Source organism: Salvelinus namaycush, chromosome 20, assembly GCF_016432855.1.
Source record: "Salvelinus namaycush isolate Seneca chromosome 20, SaNama_1.0, whole genome shotgun sequence".
Taxonomy (NCBI): Eukaryota; Metazoa; Chordata; class Actinopteri; order Salmoniformes; family Salmonidae; genus Salvelinus; species Salvelinus namaycush.
Window position 1 is genome coordinate 9,399,740 of NC_052326.1, and position 20,471 is coordinate 9,420,210.

General features: G+C 41.2%; 2 protein-coding genes across 2 annotated transcripts; one reads left to right on the forward strand and one right to left on the reverse strand.

Moving 5' to 3' along the window:
- Positions 1-1,825: 1,825 nt before the first annotated feature.
- LOC120065657 (40S ribosomal protein S23) lies at positions 1,826-3,509 on the reverse strand. Its single transcript, XM_039016724.1, has 4 exons — positions 3,396-3,509; positions 2,678-2,837; positions 2,373-2,493; positions 1,826-2,016 (listed from the first exon to the last, which is right to left on the reverse strand). The coding sequence occupies exons 1-4, from the start codon at positions 3,397-3,399 to the stop codon at positions 1,870-1,872; spliced, it is 432 nt and encodes a 143-aa protein (XP_038872652.1). The 5' UTR covers positions 3,400-3,509; the 3' UTR covers positions 1,826-1,869.
- Positions 3,398-20,053, forward strand: LOC120065577 (V-type proton ATPase subunit S1-like protein). The gene is made up of 6 exons (XM_039016640.1): positions 3,398-3,479; positions 17,424-17,512; positions 18,382-18,623; positions 18,747-18,797; positions 19,052-19,295; positions 19,790-20,053. The coding sequence occupies exons 1-6, from the start codon at positions 3,398-3,400 to the stop codon at positions 20,051-20,053; spliced, it is 972 nt and encodes a 323-aa protein (XP_038872568.1).
- The last annotated feature ends 418 nt before the right edge of the window (positions 20,054-20,471 follow it).

Consider the following 20,471-nt stretch of genomic DNA (forward strand, 5'->3'; position numbering starts at 1 on the left):
TGGGTTGCTGCCCCTGCACAGGCTGCTGGATTCCTGTTACTGTCACCCATCTCTCACTCACCAGACACCACCTCTGAAGTGATTCAATTCAATATCATCCTCGCTGCCTCCTCTGAAGGAGAGAACCGTAAGATCACTCTTGGCAGCAACCACGGCCTGTCTCATTGATCCTGATTACCTTACAGGAAGTATAGGCTAAGTGGATGTACAGCAGCCAAGTTGCACTTGAATGATTTACACAAAACATGACAATCACATATTGAAATGTGTTAGTGTATCGGTTTTTGTCCGTAATTCAATGTTACTTGGTTTGACCACTGATAGCAGAGATTCGTGCCGAAACGAGGGTTTGAGTTAACGGAATCCATATATCTGGCAGCAACTCCACTAGGTGGCAATGTCAAAACAGTCAGTCTAAAAAGTACAGTACCGATTGTCATGACAGATCAAAACCACCTGACAGCAATGGTCGTTGTCTGTGGCCAACAGCGATGGTCGTTGTCTGTGGCCAACAGCGATGGTCGTTGTGTGGCCAACAGCAATGGTCGTTGTCTGTGGCCAACAGCAATGGTCGTTGTCTGTGGCCAAGTACTAAAATAACTGACAGCATTTCTTCACTTGTCATTCTAGCAGCAGACCACTTGTCTGGGTGATCCATTTGATTCAAACTGTCCATACCCTGTCTATTTTCCCAACCATGTCACTTCCCTAATCTGCAGCAAATCCTCTTCCACCCCAATACCAATGAATTTGTCATTCAGGATAACACTGCATGTCTCCTTAATGTATAATGTCTAGACAAGTCATTGCATCACGCATCAAAATGTAATCTTATGAATATTTTGGATGAAAGGAGAGGTTACTTGCAGGAACAGATGGGATTTGAATGATTGTGTAAAATGTCCCAAGATCCCCTTTACCATATTCAATGGTCTGGTCCTATGAGCTCAACAAACCTCAAAGTGAAAGGTTCCACCCAATGCAATATGCTCCCAACTTTAAAATCATATTTGCTATAGCACTTCGCCACAAAATTAAGATTACAATCAGTTGATGGAAGGTTTTTACCCTAGCTAAAATTGGCAGAAATAATAAAATGTAGACAGGTGTGGCTAAATTAGGAACTGGCAAGTTTGTGCGGAAAGGGGGATATAAGTCACGGTTGAGCAAAATCAAAAAAGGCATCTGGCTCATCGTACACAGAAACGCACAATAGGTACACTGGCAGCCGTCTGTGGCAGCCATGCCTGAATTCCAGATAACTGCACAGCATGAATCAAAATGAGACTGCACATCAAATTACCTGAGGGGGTACATGACAACTTGACAGAACATAAAATGCATCTGTTCTATGAACAAATGAAGACACCGAACGATGTCAAACCATTACAATCCCTCCTGACAAGCTATAAATAAAACTTCCAATGGAGCATGAGTGTAGCAGCAAATGCCTGAACCCACACAAAGCAATCTGGCATGATCCAACGCTACACAAAAGAGCCAAGAGAAATGGTTTCTAACAACCTAAATCCATGAACTTGTTCTTCAAATGAAAAAAGTAGTCCATCAACTTGGACACGTAACAAGTGAATCAGAGAAGCCGCTCAAACGAGACTGGTACAAGGATGGGCAACTTAAGTCCTCTGGGGACAGTGTACAGCCAGTTCTTTCAAGTGCACAAGTGGTATGTATCCCAGGTCTAAAGAAGACGCTGATTTGGGGAAGAAAATACAGAAAACACCATACATACCACCCTTAGGATCAGTTACCCATCCCTGCAACTAAAATATATATATGGGGGAAAACAAAAAGCACAACAAACCGACAAATTGTGAAAACATAATTTATTGATTTCACAGTAAGAACTGTTTAAGATCTGGGTCTCTCCTTCTTGCCTTTGTAAAGGGCCAGCAGGGAGACGTTAGCCACTTTGACCACCTTGAAACGGACACCGGGGATATCACCGACGGCATGTCCCTTACGACCGAATCCTGCCACCAGAACCTCGTCGTTTTCCTGAAAGACCAAAGGAAACAAACTAAATACACAGGACAACACCAGACAATATGCATCCGGCAACTTTGAATATCAAAATTATCGTCCCTGAACACACCACCTGCATATTCTTAGATTACTTATGGGGAGTCCCATTTGTCATTGTAGTGGATATCAGGCAGAGTATAAAATATTGGTTTATATGGCTACCCAACTATGTCCGTCAGATCCTAAAATATCTGTCTAGTTAGCTAATGTTCTAGGAATTTATCATTCGCTGCTTATTCCGAATATGAGGCAATCCACAACATCCTACAAATAGTTACCGGTACACTGTTCTTTGGTAAGATGGATGCAATGTTGGGTTTGACTCTTACCTCAATGAAATTCAAGCAACCATCATTTGGGACAAAGGCAGTGATCTTCTTGCCATTCTTGATCAGTTGGACCCTGACACACTTCCTAATGGCAGAGTTGGGCTGCTTAGCTTCAACACCTCTGTAAGAAGAATTGGGGAGAGGAGTCGACACTTCAGACTGACAGTACATGAAAGATGGAATTCAGTGCACTGTACATAGTTGATCATACAGCATTCACATAGCTTTCACTGGATTAAAGTTTGCATGGTTATTAGTGAACACTCATTAGGAGTGTTGTGATGTAACGTTAGCGAACTACTTACACTTTCTCAAGTACGATTCCCTTGGCGTGGGAAGCGCCTCCGAAGGGGTTAGCCTTCAGTGCAGTGCCGAGATGGGCCTTCTTGTACTGTTTATCATGCCATCTCTGTTCACGACGATGGTTACGCAGCTTCCTGGCTGTACGCAGACCGCGACACTTTCCTGGGGAAATAGAACGGTTAACTTAAAATCATGGCGTGAACTAAGTCGACTAGCAAAACATAGGTCGACACATACCTAAAAAATGGGAGTCTAGAGAACCTGGCTAACGTTAGCTAAAATAGACAACGAGCTACAGTAGCTTAACGCATATGACTAACGTTAAGTGCGGACAATCCAGCAGCTAACAAATTACCTAGTTCATTGCTAGATATATTCGCCAGTTAGCCAGATTAATGCAGTTCGCTGCTAAACACTTGTTTTTCTATCACTTTGTAACCAAAATTCAGTAACTAGCCAGCAGGCTTCGTAAATGCTTGGTGACTGAAACGTAAGGCAGAGGGGGGAAGCGCTTGCCGAACCCCATGCCATGCTACTGGCCCTCCACGTTGCGAAACTCGCGCTATTTGTCCGTAAAATTTAGAAAATATGCCTACAAATACAGCCCGTTTTTCCACGATTATACTGAAAGTTGGTAAGAGGACATCCTTATTCCATATCAATGTAAGGAATATGACTATATCTTGTAATCGTTCCGTTAAAAAGGGAAAATGATCGTACCCATGTTTGCAGATTACGAGCCACGGCTAGAAAGGAAGAATCCCAGACTCCTCCGCGGCAATGTCTCTTCTCAGGACCCCAGAGGTGGCTAATAAAGTGCCTGTTTGAGCTAGGTCTTTTTTCAAAATGCAATTTAAATATAGCTCAATTTTAAGCAAACCGTTTTAAAATACACAATTTAAGGAAATATCACATGTATACTATATGAATAGCTATGTTTGATTAAGTAAGTGTAATAACGAAGGGGTGTTTTAAATGCCTGATTTAAAGTGCAGTCAAACAAGTCTGAAAATGGACAGGGTGTTAGTTCCCTAATTCATCAATACTGAGAGCCAAGCAGAGAGGCATCAGGTCCAAAAGTACTGGATTGATAAACCATCCTTTCTGTCTCTGCTTTGTCGGCTCCTCACTCAACTGGAATTTCATACCGCTGACTCGATTACAGGTGCTGAGTGCATGGCTTGTTGCACTCAGGGGTGGGGTTGGACGGAGCCACATTGTCTCTCGATCCCCCTGTCCCAGTCTCCAGTGTTTATACTACAGTAGTGTTTATTTGCCATGGAGCCATGGTCAGCTTGTCTCATCTGGTGTACAGAGTTTTATCTGTTTTATCTGCATGCTCCCACTAAGCCCCTTCTTTTCTATTTTTCTACGACGTGCCTGGCCCATACTGTATATTCCATTTCACCCTCTTCCTCTCCTCCTATGTCCTCTCCTGTCTTAAGCCTAGTCCTGGACAAATCAATTATTTTATATTGAGCATGCTTTTTTTGTCCAGGACTAGGTGTAATCTGAGTCTGGGAAACCAGCCCATACTGTAGACAATGAGATTATTCAAGAATACTATCAAAATAAAGATTGTTTTCTATTTCTATTTTGTATTTGTATTTATTATGGATCCCCTTGGCAGCAGCTACTCTTCCTGGGGTCCAGAAAAATTAAGTCAGTTAAACAATTTAAAAAACATTACATTAAATTCTCAACATATTTCACAACGCATTAAGTGTGTGCACTCAGGCCACTACTCCACCACCACATATCTACAACGCAAAATCTAATATGCCTATGTAACAGTATAACTTTAGACCGTCCCCTCGCCCCGACCTCGGGCGCGAACCAGGGACCCTCTGCACACATCAACAACAGTCACCCACGAAGCGTCGTTACCCATCGCTCCACAAAACCCGCGGACCTTGCAGAGCAAGGGGAAACCCTACTTCAAGTCTCAGAGCAAGTGACGTAACCGATTGAAACGCTATTAGCGCGTACCCGCTAACTAGCTAGCCATTTCACATCCGTTACACCTAAGGCACCTCATCTCAGTGCTTGAGGCATCACTACAGCCTGGTTCGAATCCAAGCTGTATCACAATCGGCCGTGATTGGGAGTCCCATAGGGTGGCGCACAATTGGCCCAGCGTCGTCCGTGTTTGGCCGGTGTAGGTCATCATTGTAAATAAGAATTTGTTCTTAACTGACTTGCCTAGTTAAATAATAGTTATGTTTTTTTTTTAAAAACATGTTGAAGTCATTTCAGTCGCTGTAGTAGCTGACGTGTTTGGTGTTGAGTTATCCACATACATAGACATACTGGCTTTACACAAAGCCAGTGGCATGTCGTTAGTAAAGTTTGAAAAAGTAAGGGGCCTAGACAGCTGCCCTGAGGAATTCCTGATTCTAACTGGATTATGTTGGAGAGGCTTCCATTAAAGAACACCCTCTGTGTTCTGTTAGACAGGTAACTCTTAATCTATGATTATCTACGGGACATTTAACATTTATTTCCATTCTACAATATAGCCTCTGACAAAGAAAATGTTCTCATTGTGGTGTGGGTTGTCTCTCACAGAACAGAAGGCTTAGGAGAAAAACACAAGAACCCAGATGCTGGAAACAAGATCAGTGGGAGTTAACACACACATCTAAAAAATACATAACACATCCTAACATACAAAACAGCACACTAAATCATGTTGGGAAAAAAGAAAAAAACAACAACAAAGCAGATAAAACAAATCTAGGACTACAGACTAACCAATCAAACAAGGGTTAGGGTTGTATCAGCCATTATCATAATACCTACGCCTATCCAAACATATCTACAAGTGCATAAGGGGTAGGTCTAACTTATCCATCTACAGTCACAATTTTGTACTTTTTCAGGAGAAGAGAAAGGAGATAAAAAATTGAGGGAAGTGGAAAGGAAGGGAGGAGGGGAGTGGTTGAGGAGACAAAAGAGGGGAGGGGAGAGGAAACACTAGAGAGACAGAAGAGAAAAAGGGGAGAGGATGGGGTGGAGAGACTTTGACTTTATATTAGGTGAGCAATGGTTCCGCTCTTTTTAAGAGTTCCAGTTATTTGTTGTTTTTATTTTTTTTAAGGTAAAAAATATATAAATGAAATCTAAGCAGCCAAATACTTAACTTATTTTTTATATCTCTCATGCCATATTCTCATTGCTAACATTATAGTTATTGCTATTCCATTACTTCAGTTCCATTGCTTTAGTTTCTGTAGTCTGGTGGCCAGTTAGTATATGAAAAGAAAGATAAAAAGATGTCCATTCTTCCCAATCAGGGACTGGTAGAGATGGGACACCAGGTGGGTGCAATAAGAAAAACAGCAAGTACTCAGAACCTCCATACACGGACCTCTAGCCACTGTCTTCTAAGTTCTATGAGGGAAATATTACTAGCTGATAACATCATTCATGTTTGTATTTACATCATGTAATGTAGTGCTCAGTAGAAAATATATTAGCGAATTGTAGCTAGCTTCTCCCCAATGGTTCCGCTAGCTAGCAAGGGGGGGTTAAGGTAAGGGTTTTAGAGTAGGAATATTCCTAAGGATCCCAGATAGCACAAACCATCTGAAGAGACATTCTTAAAATCCCCAAAATAATGTTTTGTGCAAATTGGGGGTTGGAAAAGAATGCATTTGTATCTTATTTTTCCCAAAATTTCAGCACACACGTCTAGCAACATATGTCAGGTAGACATACTACTCACACACTTTGTTTGTATTGCATATTTGAAATATTATTTACCTGATATCCTTACCATACCACTAAATTTGTCACTATTGAAACAGTGAAAAAGTTGAAATGGAGGTAGAAATTACCCTCCATGCACAGAAATGATCATTTTGATAAACCTTCTATTACAGATACATTTTAGAAAAATTATTTGCATACCAAATTAACAAAACAGTAAAGACATGACTATTAACCTGATTTTCAAAACCTTAACATATTATTTGGAGAAATACAGTGGCTTGCGAAAGTATTCACGCCCCTTGGCATTTTTCCTATTTTGTTGCCTTACAACCTGGAATTAAAATGTTTTTTGGGGGGGTTGTATCATTTGATTTACCTACCACTTTGAAGATACAAAATATTTTTTATTGTGAAACAAACAAGAAATAAGACAAAAAAACTGAAAACTTGAGCGTGCATAACTATTCACTCCCTCAAAGTCAATACTTTATAGAGCCACCTTTTGCAGCACTTACAGCTGCAAGTCTCTTGGGGTATGTCTCTATAAGCTTGGCACATCTTGCCACTGAGATTTTTGCCCATTCTTCAACGTAAAACTGCTCCAGCTCCTTCAAGTTAGATGGGTTCCGCTGGTGTACAGCAATCTTTAAGTCATACTCAATTGGATTGATTCTCAATTGGATTGAGGTCTGGGCTTTGACTAGGCCATTCCAAGACATTTAAATGTTTCCCCTTAAACCACTCTAGTGTTGCTTTAGCAGTATGCTTAGGGTCATCCTGCGTCCCAGTCTCAAATCTCTGGAAGGCTGAAACAGGTTTTTTAAATAAATGTTACCCCCTTTTCTCCCCAATTTTCGTGGTATCCAATCACTAGTAATTACTATCTTGTCTCATCGCTACAACTCCCGTACGGGCTCGGGAGAGACGAAGGTCGAAAGCCATGCCTCCTCCGAAGCACAACCCAACCAAGCCGCACTGCTTCTTAACACAGCGCGCCTCCAACCCGGAAGCCAGCCGCACCAATGTGTCGGAGGAAACATTGTGCACCTGGCCCCCTTGGTTAGCGCGCACTGCGCACAGCCCGCCACAGAGGTCGCTGGAGCGCGATGAGACAAGGATATCCCTACCGGCCAAACCCTCCCTAACCCGGACGACGCTAGGCCAATTGTGCGTCGCCCCATGGACCTCCCGGTCGCGGCCGGCTGCGACAGAGCCTGGGCGCGAACCCAGAGACTCTGGTGGCGCAGCTAGCGCTGCGATGCAGTGCCCTAGACCACTGCGCCACCCGGGAGGCCCATTACTTCAATTCTGACCAGTTTCCCAGTCCCTGCCGATAAAAAACATGAGTGAGTATGTGTGTCTCTGGCGTCGGTATGCGTGTGTGTTGTGGCGATTTTGTGTGAGAGTGTCAGTGTAGTATATGTGAGTGAGTGTAGTATTGTGAGTGTGCATAGAGTTAGTGCAAGAAATGGTCAATGCATATGTTACTGATTGTAACAGAGGAAAAGTCCAAACAATCTTTGATTGTGTTTGATACAAGATGATTGTGTGAAAGGGTGAAATCCCAAACCTCTACCACAGATTGTCATATTTTTAGCCTCTACTGCAACTAGTAACATGTTCTTCACCACTGGTGAAGTAAATGAGATGCTTTTTAAATGTTTTTTTTTAGCAGTAGCCTAGATGGCACTGGCTCATGCCTGTCCCAGTCTACTGGACCGCCCATCACTAGACTACTTTGATAAGACAAGCTCTAAAAGCCATCTTGCTTTATTAGTGTTCTAATTTAAACAACTACAGAGCTACATAATTCAATGGGTCATAGGCTTCAGTAAACCCAATGGGAGGTACATTATTTGAGGTAAGCAGCAGCAGGCACTTTAATTCAACCTCTTAACTTATTTTATTGTGACAACTGTTGTGACAACTGACAGGTGCCACCACCCCTTAATGTTTTTCAAATGACACATATCATGAGCATTTGCTATTATATTGAACAAAAATATAAACACAACATGCAACAATTTGAACGATTTTGCTGAGTTACAGTTCATATAAGGAAAACAGTCAATTTAAATACATTTATTAGGCCCTAATTCATGGGTTTCACATGACTAGGCTGGGGCCCACCCACAGGAAAGCCAGGCCCAGCCAATCAGAATTAATTTTTATTACAGACAGAAATACTCATCAGGTTCATCAGCTGTCCGGGTGGCTGATCTCAGACAGATGGCTGGTCTCACGTGGTCTGCGGTTGTGAGGCCGGTTGGACGTACTGTCAAATTTACTAAAACCACATTGGAGGCGGCTTATGGTAGAGAAATTACCATACAATTCTCTAGCAACCGCTCTGGTGGACATTCCTGCAGTCAGCATGCCAATTGCAGTCTCCCTCAAAACTTGAGACAATGGTGGCATTGTGTTGTGTGACAAAATTTTATATTTTAAAGTGGCCTTTTATTGTCCCCAGCACAAGGTGCACCGGTGTAATGATCATTCTGTTTAATCAGCTTCTTGATATGCCACACCTGCCAGGTGGATGGATTATCTTGGAGAAATGCTTACTAGCAGGGATGTAAACAAATTTGTGAACAAAATTTGAGAGAAATACGCCTTTTGTGCTTATGGAACATTTCTGGGATCTTTAATTTCAGCTTATGAAACATGGGACCAACCCTTCACATGTTATGTTTATATTTTTGTTCAGTATACAGTATGTTATGATGCTTTTGCGCTATTTTATACTTATATTACTATTTAGATTATTAGAATATGAAACAATTCCATTGATGTAGGCCTACGCTATGTTTGTTTTTTTACCCCACTTTTAAATTGTAGTACAATCTCATCATTCATAGGTTACTGATGTCATGACGTTGCCTTCTTTGGGTACAGCGAGCACCATCCCCCTCTCTCTGTCTGTTACACTCAGGCTGCTGTGGTCAGAGAGGTCGTAAATTCCTGGAGGAGATTATCTCCTCATGGCCACAGTATAGAGAGAGTGAGTTTCATAGAGAGAAAAAATGAATTTCTTCCACCTCACAGAACTGGAGAACCGAACGACATTTATGTTCTGGAGAAGGTATAAAAGATCGGTGAAGAATCCAGCTACGAACTGGTCCGTTTGGTACAATTTTGTGAAACTCATGGGAGACAATAAGGCCACATTACCATAACGCTGTTTATACAATAGCCTCAGATATGAGGCTTACATCTAATTGTTGTATAAGATGAATGAGTGAGGATGATACTGTTTGTGAAATTGTGTAATGTGATTTTGGACTGTTTAATGAAGGAAACTCCAATTCCCTAAAAAGTTTCACTAAGTCATTGGCACGCCCCCAGGGGCACAGACAGGACCTGGCGTCATGAGACAGCCTTTTTCTATGTCCCGAATAAAACCCCCACCTGGGTTTTCTATCACCAGACCAGCTTACCTCGATAACGAAAGGGCCAAGGTTTGAGAGGAGACCAGCTTACCTCGATAATGAGAGGGCCAAGGTTTGAGTAGAGACCATAAACCTGAGTATAAGCTAAGGTTTGAGTAGATGGCTGAATCTTTTAACCATACCACGTGGTTAAACTCTTAGACTATCGATACCGACAGAACAAGAACAAGTATTTGATATTAATTACTAGTCTGCAGCTAGGAATTTGGTATCATTGAACGCAAAGACCGACAACCGCCAAAACATCTATTCTATAACGACATGAATGAATGTCACTCTGAACTATCCATTCTAACCACGACAGAGAGAGCGGACAAACTCTCCAACAGAAACAAACTTTTCAACAGAGATCCCAATGACACACTGAGCGTAAATATATATATTGATTGCAATTGTTCCCGAATGAGTGAGCGTTCATGTGCAAAGGATTAGCATTTCAATTGTTATAATTATCACTCTGTCTAACAAGCCGCCATACCGGTTTAGCCCACTAGGGTACATCCCCCGATCATTTCTTTGTAACCATATCTTGTTTGTTTGTTATGCATTTCTGTGAGTACTTAGTTAGTAAATAAATGATTTTAAGACAATTGATGTATGGATGACTCATAGGGAAGACTGGGTTCGTGCAGATAACCAACAATTTACGACGTTTGGAATGAGATTAACGTGAGGTAAAGTAGAATTCATTAATCAGAAGACTAAGTGATCAGATATTAAAATATCTGAAAGTTATATTAGGAAAATTATAACTTTGTAATCTGAATATTTTCCTTGGTTCCCCCGATTTTCTAGTTAATTACAGTTAAGTAGTTTAATCACATAATAATAATTACAGTGAATTTTTTATAGAGATTAGTCTTCAGTTTTAATGATGCCAAAGACATGACACTGATGTACAGACAGAAGGGTAGGCCAGTCTGGAAAGAGAACAGATCCATCCAGTGTCAACTGTATGCCAGTGACGAGGATGTAATTCCATTGAATTAACGTGTCTTTCGTCATATTTCATTTTCATACTGCTTCATTAACCCATGATCTTATTCTCATGCAGAGCTTTTTTTATTCTTCAGATAACCCTGGTTTATACTTTTAATTAATTCCAATAGAGACAGCCTGGTATCTAGGTCATTTAATCAAGGGGGCACGTTCACTGTGGGAAAAAACTGGCAAGCATGCTGACCTTGAACATTCAAAATAATTAACAGTGTATTTATGAGTCAGTTTTCTTGAGGACAGCTGCTGGTCTTTGTGTGTGAGTGTGTGTGTTCTGAGAGTGGGTGTGAGCGTGACACATAATTACCAGTCCATCTAGATTTCTATTGGCTGCTGCCCTTGTCAAGCAGTAGGCTTAGGCTTCGGCTGTTTTCGAAGCAGATTAGGAAGCAGTCATCATCAGTCGTAGTCTCATCTGGCCGGCTCCATGGCAAAACAAGACCTCTTTATGTATTTGTATTTATTTTCTGTCGTTTTTCTGCAGCTTTCTTTGTCTTTTGATCAAGTGCCTGCTGTTGTGGAGAAAAGGTAGGCATGAAAGGAGGTATTTCAACTCTAGGCTGGAGTCAGGCAGGGGGATGGATGGATGTGCAGGGGGGTGGGGGGAGAATGAGGTTCTTTCATAGTGTGATTGAGATCGTGGGAATGAGGAGAAACAGACTGTTTTAAAATGCATGTGAATCTGTAAAAGCATTGTCTCTATTTATCTGTAACAATTGTGGTAGTGATTTCCCTCTTACCTTGTGTGCTGCACTGTACTGTACTATACTGTAGTGTGCACATCTGCAATTATAATGTCCTAGGAATTTGTCAGTGAAACACAAGAGAAAATCCATCGGTGTTGCTCTGAAGGCATCAGTTTACAGGGCAAATCCATATATGCACTACAAAAATAGGCAGGAATGAAAGCTGTTACATCAGGGATGAGATGGAGTCATATTCTGTATGCTCACATGCTATATATCGCAGAGCCATCCTTCCTCTGAGAATTACACTATTTGAGTACAGATCCATATATGCTAGATTGAGTATTTCTATTCTATTCAGCTCTTGCACTGCTGTCAATCTAGTAATCAAAATGTAAAAATAAATAATATAAAAACAGTAATTTTGTCATTTCTGTAACAGCTCTTTTCATGAGTTTTACTGAATATATATATATAATATATTAAATAAAATATGTTAACTATGATGTTAAACTACAGATTTGTTACTTCAGTTACTTCATTTATTTGTTTGTAGTGTTTCATTGGGCATCAATTCATTGAATTTGGTTATTTTGATCGACAATGTTATTGCAGTTTATGTTATTTCAGTAGCATGGATATAATATCCCATGAATTGTTGTTTTATATAACTTGAATGAATACAGTAGGGAGCCTGGAGCCACCATATTTGGACTGACATGCTAGGCTACAACCTCCTGTGACCCTGTCCTTAATAGACAGCAGGGGCTTCTGATACTTTCTGTAGGAGAGCAGTGTGATATTGGGAATAAATCCGGTGATGAATACACAGAATACAGTAAACCAAGTCACCTGAGGATCCAAGAGGTGAGGATCAATCCAATTGCAAAAATGAAGAAACATAATCAATGAAACAATTTCAGGCTCATTTCACTTGTCAAGGTGTCTTTTGTGCATTTAGGCAAAAACGAAGCGTGGACAATACTACTTAACATTTTGTATCTTTAACTAAAAAAAGACAAAGATTCGTTCCCCTCCTTGTTTACCAAAGTAATTATTCGCCGCCCTGTGTCCCAGCACCTGTAAAACATATGTGCTTTGTGCTCATCTGTTAGTGAATATCTGACTTAATATCTAAAAAAAACGAATGTGTAATTGGCAACATATTGCCTCAAGGGCATTAGGCTATTTAGCCTGTCTGCATTCGCGCCTGCACAGATGGGGCTTTGTGGCAACATGTAGGGCAATACGGGCTTTAGTCTTAGAGCAGATTTGATTTAGCTAGGCATGAGCGTGCTGAGCTGAGCACAGGGGGCAGTCTAAAAGCAGCGCGTCCACCGCAATATTCCCTCTTACCCTCACAGTATACATGACATGCTAGGCATTGTGAAGTGAAAGAGAAGATCAACGGATCATATTGATTACATAATGGCTGGTCCATAACATGCTCAGGTGCAGCCAGTCAGTGATGGCAGCAGGGCAGAGTACCGAGTGGATTTGTAAGCTGCTGGTAGGGTGGGGTTGGGATAGAGGGAGGAGAAGGGAGGAGGATTTTGCTATCCACTCTAGATCATCACAATTGGTTCAGTCGTTTGAATTAAAGCTCCATTTTTCTGCTTGCGTTAGTGATTTTGGTGAGGACGTGTGGGTCTGTGTAGCGAATTCAGTTTGACACTTGTGTTCAGATAAATTATTACTCGTTGTTTTGTCACTTTTTATTATGTAAGAATGGCATCTGCTGGAGAACAAGAACACAGAGCACTCACTCCTCGTCAACTCCCAAATGTCTTGTTACATCACTAAGCCAGCCCAACACAGATACACCCACAGATGGGTTTTCAATCACAAATGTCAGAGAATTACACTTTTACACCGAGGTACACCGAATATGATCTATTCCTGTTATAGATAATAATATAGTATTTAACAGTAGTATATGACTGCCTGTAACAGTATTAAACAAATCACCACAAACAATGCGGTAGCATAGTGCCTTATTACAGGGTCAAGTCAAATGTTGCCCTCGTGCTTTTAATAATAAACATATCAGATAAGGGATTATGATCCTTGCAGAATACAAGCACAGTGTATGACTACAGATGCTCGCCACCCACTGCTCAGACATCTGCATTGATATTAAAGTGTGCACACACATCAAATGTCTGCCATTAGGGTCATTTCCATTTCAATTCAGGAACCTAACTGAAATTCCAATGTACCTAATTGAAAAGCAATGAAGAAGAATGGAATTGGAATTTCAGTTTACTGCCTGAGGACCACAACCCTGCTGCCTGCCAGTCCTCGGTAGCCGCCTCAGATCTGGTGGGTAGTCTGCTAGCTACACTAAACCCCCTGAGCCCTAATAAGGATACCATGGTCTGGCTGCTGGCTCCCCTAAGTCCCAGTAAGGACACCATGGTCTGGGAGGATTAATCGAGCAGAACCTTAATAAGGTTTTAGCGTTTCCCCAAAGCTCATTTAATCTGGCATTATGGCAGTGATTAGATGCTTAAACAGTTAGTCACAGGATAATCTCTTGCACTGTTGAGGAAAACACAACAAGAGCAAACTAGGCCACATACATTATTAGGGAAAGTCTCTTTTTTAGTCACGTCCAAATTTCTAAAACACTATTATACATTTTGTTTTCCATGTAGAAAGTACCATCTCACAATGTCCGCTTGGCCAACCTATGGTTCCGGTGTTGTTTTTTTAAATACAGTACCACTCAAAAGTTTGGACACACCTAATAATTCAAGGGTTTTTCTTTATTTTTAATATTTTCTACATTGTAGAATAATGGTGAAGACATCAAAACTACGATATAACACATATGGAATCATGTAGTAACCCGAAAAACAAATCAAAATAGATTTTAGATTTTAGATTCTTCAATGTAGTCACCCTTTGCCTTGATGACAGCTTTGCACACTCTTGGCATTCTCTCAACCAGCTTCATGAGGTAGTCACCTGGAATGCATTTCAATCAACAGGTGTGCCTTGTTAAAAGTGAATTTGTGGAATTTCCTTCCTTCCTAATGTGTTTGAGCCAATCAGTTGTGTTGTGACAAGGTAGGGGTGGTACACAGAAGATAGCCCTATTTGGTAAAAGACCAAGTCCATATTATGGCAAGAACAGCTCAAATAAGCAAAGAGAAACGACAGTACATCATTACTTTAAGACATGAAGGTCAGTCAATACGGAACATTTCAAGAACTTTGAAAGTTTCTTCAAGTGCAGTCGCAAAAACCATCAAGTGCTAAGATGAAACTGGCTCTCTTGAGGACCGCCACAGGAAAAGAAGACCCAGAGTTGCCTCTGCTGCAGAGGATACACGTTCATTAGAATTACTAGTCTCATAAATTGCAGCCCAAATAAATGCTTCACAGAGTTCAAGTAACAGAAACATCTCAACATTAACTGTTCAGAGGAGACTGCGTGAATCAGTACTTCATGGTCAAATTGCTGCAAAGAAAACCACTACTAAAGGACACCAATAAGAATAAGAGACTTGCTTGGGCCAAGAAACCTGTCCCTTGGTCTGATGAGTCCAAATTTGATATTTTTGGTTCCAACTGCTGTGTCTTCATGAGACGCAGAGTAGGTGAACGGATGATCTCCACAAGTGTGTTTCCCACGTGAAGCATGGAGGAGGAGGTGTGATGGTGTGGGGGTGCTTTGCTGGTGACATTGTCAGTGATTTATTTAGAATTCAAGGCACACTTAACCAGCATAGCTACCACAGCATTCTGATGGTTGGGATGAGTTGGACAACAGAGTGAAGGAAAAGCAGCCAACAAGTGCTCATCATATGTGGGAACTCCTTCAAGATTGTTAGAAAAGCATTCCAGGTGAAGCTGGTTGAGAGAATGTCAAGAGTGTGCAAAGCTGTCATCAAGGCAAAGGGTGGCTACTTTGAAGAATCTAAAATATATTTTGATTTCTTTAACACTTTTTTGGTTACTACATGATCCATATGTGTTATTTCATAGTTTTGATGTCTTCACTATTATTATACAATGTAAGAAAAAAAAGTAAAATAAAGAAAAGCCCTTGAATGAGTAGGCGTGTCCAAACATTTGACTGGTACTGTATATATACACAGTGGCAAGAAAAGTACGTGAACCCTTTGGAAATATCTGGATTTCTGCATCACATCAATTGGTCATAACATTTGATCTGATCTTCATCTAGGTCACAACAATAGACAAACACAGTCTGCTTAAACTAATAACACACAAACAATTACACATTTTCATGTCTTTATTGAACACACCGTGTAAACATTCACAGTCCAGGGTGGGAAAAGTATGTCTTTTGGGTCGTTGTCCTGTTGAATCACCCAACTTCTGTTGATCTTCAATTGGCGGACAGACAGCCTAACATTCTCCTGCAAAATGTCTTGATAAACTTGGGAATTCATTTTCCCGTCGATGATAGCAAGCTGTCCAGGCGCTGAGGCAGCAAAGCAGCCCCAAACCATGATGCTCCCTCCACCATACTTTACAGTTGGGATGAGGTTTTGATGTTGGTGTGCTGTGCCTTTTTTTCTCCACACATAATGTTGTGTGTTCCTTCCAAACAACTCAACTGTAGTTTAATCTGTCCACAGAATATTTTGCCAGTAGCACTGTGGAAAATCCAGGTGCACTTTTGCAAACTTCAGAAATGCAGCATTGTTATTTTTGGACAGCAGTGGCTTCTTCCGTGGTGTCCTCCCATGAACATCATTCTTGTTGAGTGTTTTACGTATTGTAGACTCGTCAACAGAGATGTTAGCATGTTCCAGAGATTTCTGTGAGTCTTTGGCTGACACTCTATGATTCTTCTTAACCTCATTGAGCATTCTGCGCTGTGCTCTTGCAGTCATCTTTGCAGGACAGCCACTCCTATGGAGAGTAGCAACAGTGCTGAACTTTCTCCATTTATAGACAATTCGTCTTACCGTGGACTGATGAACATCAAGGCTTTTAGAAATACTTATGTAACCCTTTCCAGCTTTATGCAAGTCAACAATTCTTAATCTTAGGTCTTCTGAGATCTCTTTTGTTCGAGGCATGGTTCACATCAGGCAATGCTTCTTGTGAATAGCAAACTCAAACTTTGTGAGTGTTTTTATAGGGCAAGGCAGCTCTAACCAACATCTCCAATCTCGTCTCATTGATTGGACTCCAGGTTAGCTGACGCCTGACTCCAATTAGCTTTTGGAGAAGTCATTAGCCTAGGGGTTCACATACTTTTCCCAACCGACACTGTGAATGTTTAAATGATGTATTCAATATACACAAGAAAAATACAATAATTTGTGTGTTATTAGTTTAAGCACACTATGTTTGTCTATTGTTGTGACTTAGATGAAGATCAGATCGAATTTGATGACCAATTTAAACAGAAATCCAGGTAATTCCAAAGGGTTCACATTCTTTTTCTTGACACTGTATGTAATAAACTGTATCAAACCCGATGCTTGAAATGGTTTTGATTGTATATAGTATATGCCTGATATTCATCCTACCATTATCCCTATATCTCCTGTCCTGGTAATCATATACGAGAGATTTACGTTGATGTACTCTAGCCAATACCTTACAGCCTACCATCTGAAATAATAATTTATTGTCTTATATTTACAGTTTAGGGGGACCCACATCCCAAGATATCAGGGTTCAAAACAGTGAGTTATTTCCCTTATTGTCAATTGATTATGTGAACTTTTTAATTATATTTTGAGATGTGAATAAAAAATACACTAAACTCACTGGTAACACTTCACTTCATGTTGCTCGTGAACCTGTGTAGTAGTAACACTGTAATAACTCCCGTAACAACGCTGTATTGACATTGTTAATACGCAGTCATCTTTTTAATTTAATTATATTTCTCTTTCTCGCCTTGCATACAGATGGATTGGCTTCCCAGAGCCACAGTGCTGCTTCCGATGGGGACAGCTCTTTGCTTGCGGTGGAGCACCCTCTCAGAAGAGTGCTGCAGGTACTTTGTCCCAATTATCTTTCCTTACTCTCAAAGTGTGCACTTGTTCACTTCACTTCACTGACTTGAAAGGAAATGACTGGTAGAAGAAATTTGGTGGAACCTCCCACTAGCCCATGCCTCCATCAATCCAATGCTTTTATATTTACGGAAAGTATAGTGAACGAGTGCACACTTCAGTAGAAAGGAGAAATACACTGAGTGTACAAAACATTATGTACACCTGCTCTTTCCATGACATAGACTGACCAAGTGAATCCAGGTGGAAGCTATGATCCCTTATTGTCACTTGTTAAATCCACTTCAATCAGTGTAGATGTAGGGAAGGAGAATCATTTTTTCAGCATTGAGACAATTGAGACATGGATTGTGTATATGTACCATTCAGATTGTGAATGGGCAAGACAAAAGATTTGCTACTCAATATTTGGAAGGTGTTCCGAATGTTTGGTATACTAAGTGTGGACTACTGTGTGCGTGACTACACCAGACAGAAGTTTTTAGTTATCCAATAGGACCTTGTACATTGGGAATAGGTTTTATTCCCAGCCATTTGATATTAATCCCAGACAGAAGGCATAATCTCAGTGAGGTAAACCATTAGATATATTGTCATCAAGGAAATGAATAAACAGATTAGATTATTCCTAACAACAGCACCCTTACACAATGTCTTATTGGTCAATGAACGCCCGCTGCAGCCCCCACAATGAGATGAAAAGCAATCTGTAATAGTACTTCAGATTACTGTTGGTTGTCAATCAATGAGCCACCATTTTATCTATTTCTCTCTCCCCTTCTACTTCTCATCTTTTCCCTCTCTCCTTCTTTCAACCCATCCTGTTTCATCCTCTCTTTCCCGCCATCAGCTTTATGGGTGGCAGCTGGACTCCCCACACAGAACCAAAAGGAGGCTACTGCAGACATCGAGCACTCTTCCTTACTCTCCTCTGAGCGTGGTTTACAATGGAAAAACATGTATCCTGTTTAGGGCCAGGAAGATTGCTATAAGGTTCAGGAACAGCACTTTAGTGGATCTCACAGAGAAGGCATTCGGCCCCGATGCACCGGTTGACACCAAAGGCTCCATGTGCAGCAAAGATAAAGCTACGTAAGTCTGCTCAGCGGCTGTAGATATTCCTGCCGCAGTTCAAGACACATGACTCTTCCTCGCTCTCCTGATATTTTGAAGGGTGAAGTAATGACAGTGCTATTGAATTTGCTTTCCCACCAGGCTTGTACTACGTTTTGGAGACGTGGAGGACTTGAGAGGACTTGCCATAAGGTTTGCTTCTTCATTCATTTTTACAGACAAATTTAGGCTTGAAAGACCATTATAAAAATTATAGATCGGCCCAGCGTTTTCCTGGCAGGTCACATGTTGGTCTGAAGTATATCGTGTGTGTTACAGTTTGGTTGTGATACTTGATATTTATATATTCTGTGTACTGTACACTAACTGTGTCTTTCTTGACAAGAGCATCTGCTAAATGACTAAAAATGTAAATGTATAATCAATGTATGAACTGTTTCCGACAGGCTACAGATGTCCAACACATTCTATGAGTCGGCAGGGCAGAACTGGTTTACTCTGGACAGCGTACACATCCACTACAACTGGACCCACGAGGCAACGTTCAACGCCAGCGACGTGTACGCTCCTAGTACCTACTCCTACCACTGTCAGCACGTCAGCAGTCTGCAGAAGTACGACACGCTGCTCGTACCAAGCTCCATCACAGACAACTCTGCAAACTGGCACATCACCTTCACAGACTTCCAGGTTGGCATGCGTTGTTTTTGCGGGAAGGCAACATTTTATGGCAGGAGGGGAGGGATGTTCTGATAGAGGAGCACGTTCTAATGGTTCTGTTGGAACCTCTGTAGCTACTCCTGTTGAAATGTAATGGATGACTTGTGCTGTTTGTTAAAACCATGATTTGTTCAAATTGCTGTGAAATAATAATGAATGATCGGTAAACAGGACTCCAACTTGTGTGTGGCTTTATTAAACTCTCCATAATACAGGACAGTTTCTAGTCATACCACCAGGTGGAACTATTGTTATACCGTTACACTACATTGTTAACGTATTGTATTTTATTGTGCTTGTGTATGAACCCAGACATATTCATGTTTATCTTTTTAAAGAGTTACATGATATAGAAATCCACAAGAATAGTTTTTATGTAATAACCTTTATGTGTTATGTATGTAATCTTTGCATTGTTTACTTTACTTGAAGATCTCACCTATATATTTATCTTTGCCCGACAGTTGCAATCGTTCAACGTGCTGTCCAACAAGTTTGCCTCAGCCAGCGACTGCGCTACGTTCTTCACTCCGGCAATCCTCATGGGTCTGATCACCTCTCTCATCCTCCTCCTGGTCCTGGCCTACGCTCTGCACATGGTGGTGCACCTCAAACACATCGACACCTACGAAGAGCACAAGACTACTGTCTACTTCCCTCGCAGCTCAGAGACTGCAGAATGCACCGATGCCACCGGCTCCACCGCCACTGAGAAAAACAGCCTGTAGGACTCTGTTTCCCAGGATCCACCTCAGTCTCCACCACTAGGAGTATAGACCGTTTCTGTAGTTGTCAGAGAGTGACTGTGCAGGGGCTCTGACTGAGACCCCTGATGGCTGGCAGACCGACTGATTGACTGACTCAACTCTAGATATAAAGCAACCTCCCATACTGAAGGACATGGTCATGTTGCCTGGACTTGATATGGTTGTCCACTCTGGCATTGCTGGGCTCAGGCAGTGGTTGTCCAAGCCCGGTAGATCCAATACTTTGCGGCTCAGCATCATCTGGTGGATTTGGAAACAACTTCGGAGGACACTAATCCTGAGACATCAACCACTTATCTGGCATTGCAAGTGAAAAATAAACTAATAATGATGTACTCTTGAATGAAATTCAAACTGATAAAAGCACAAAAAACTATTT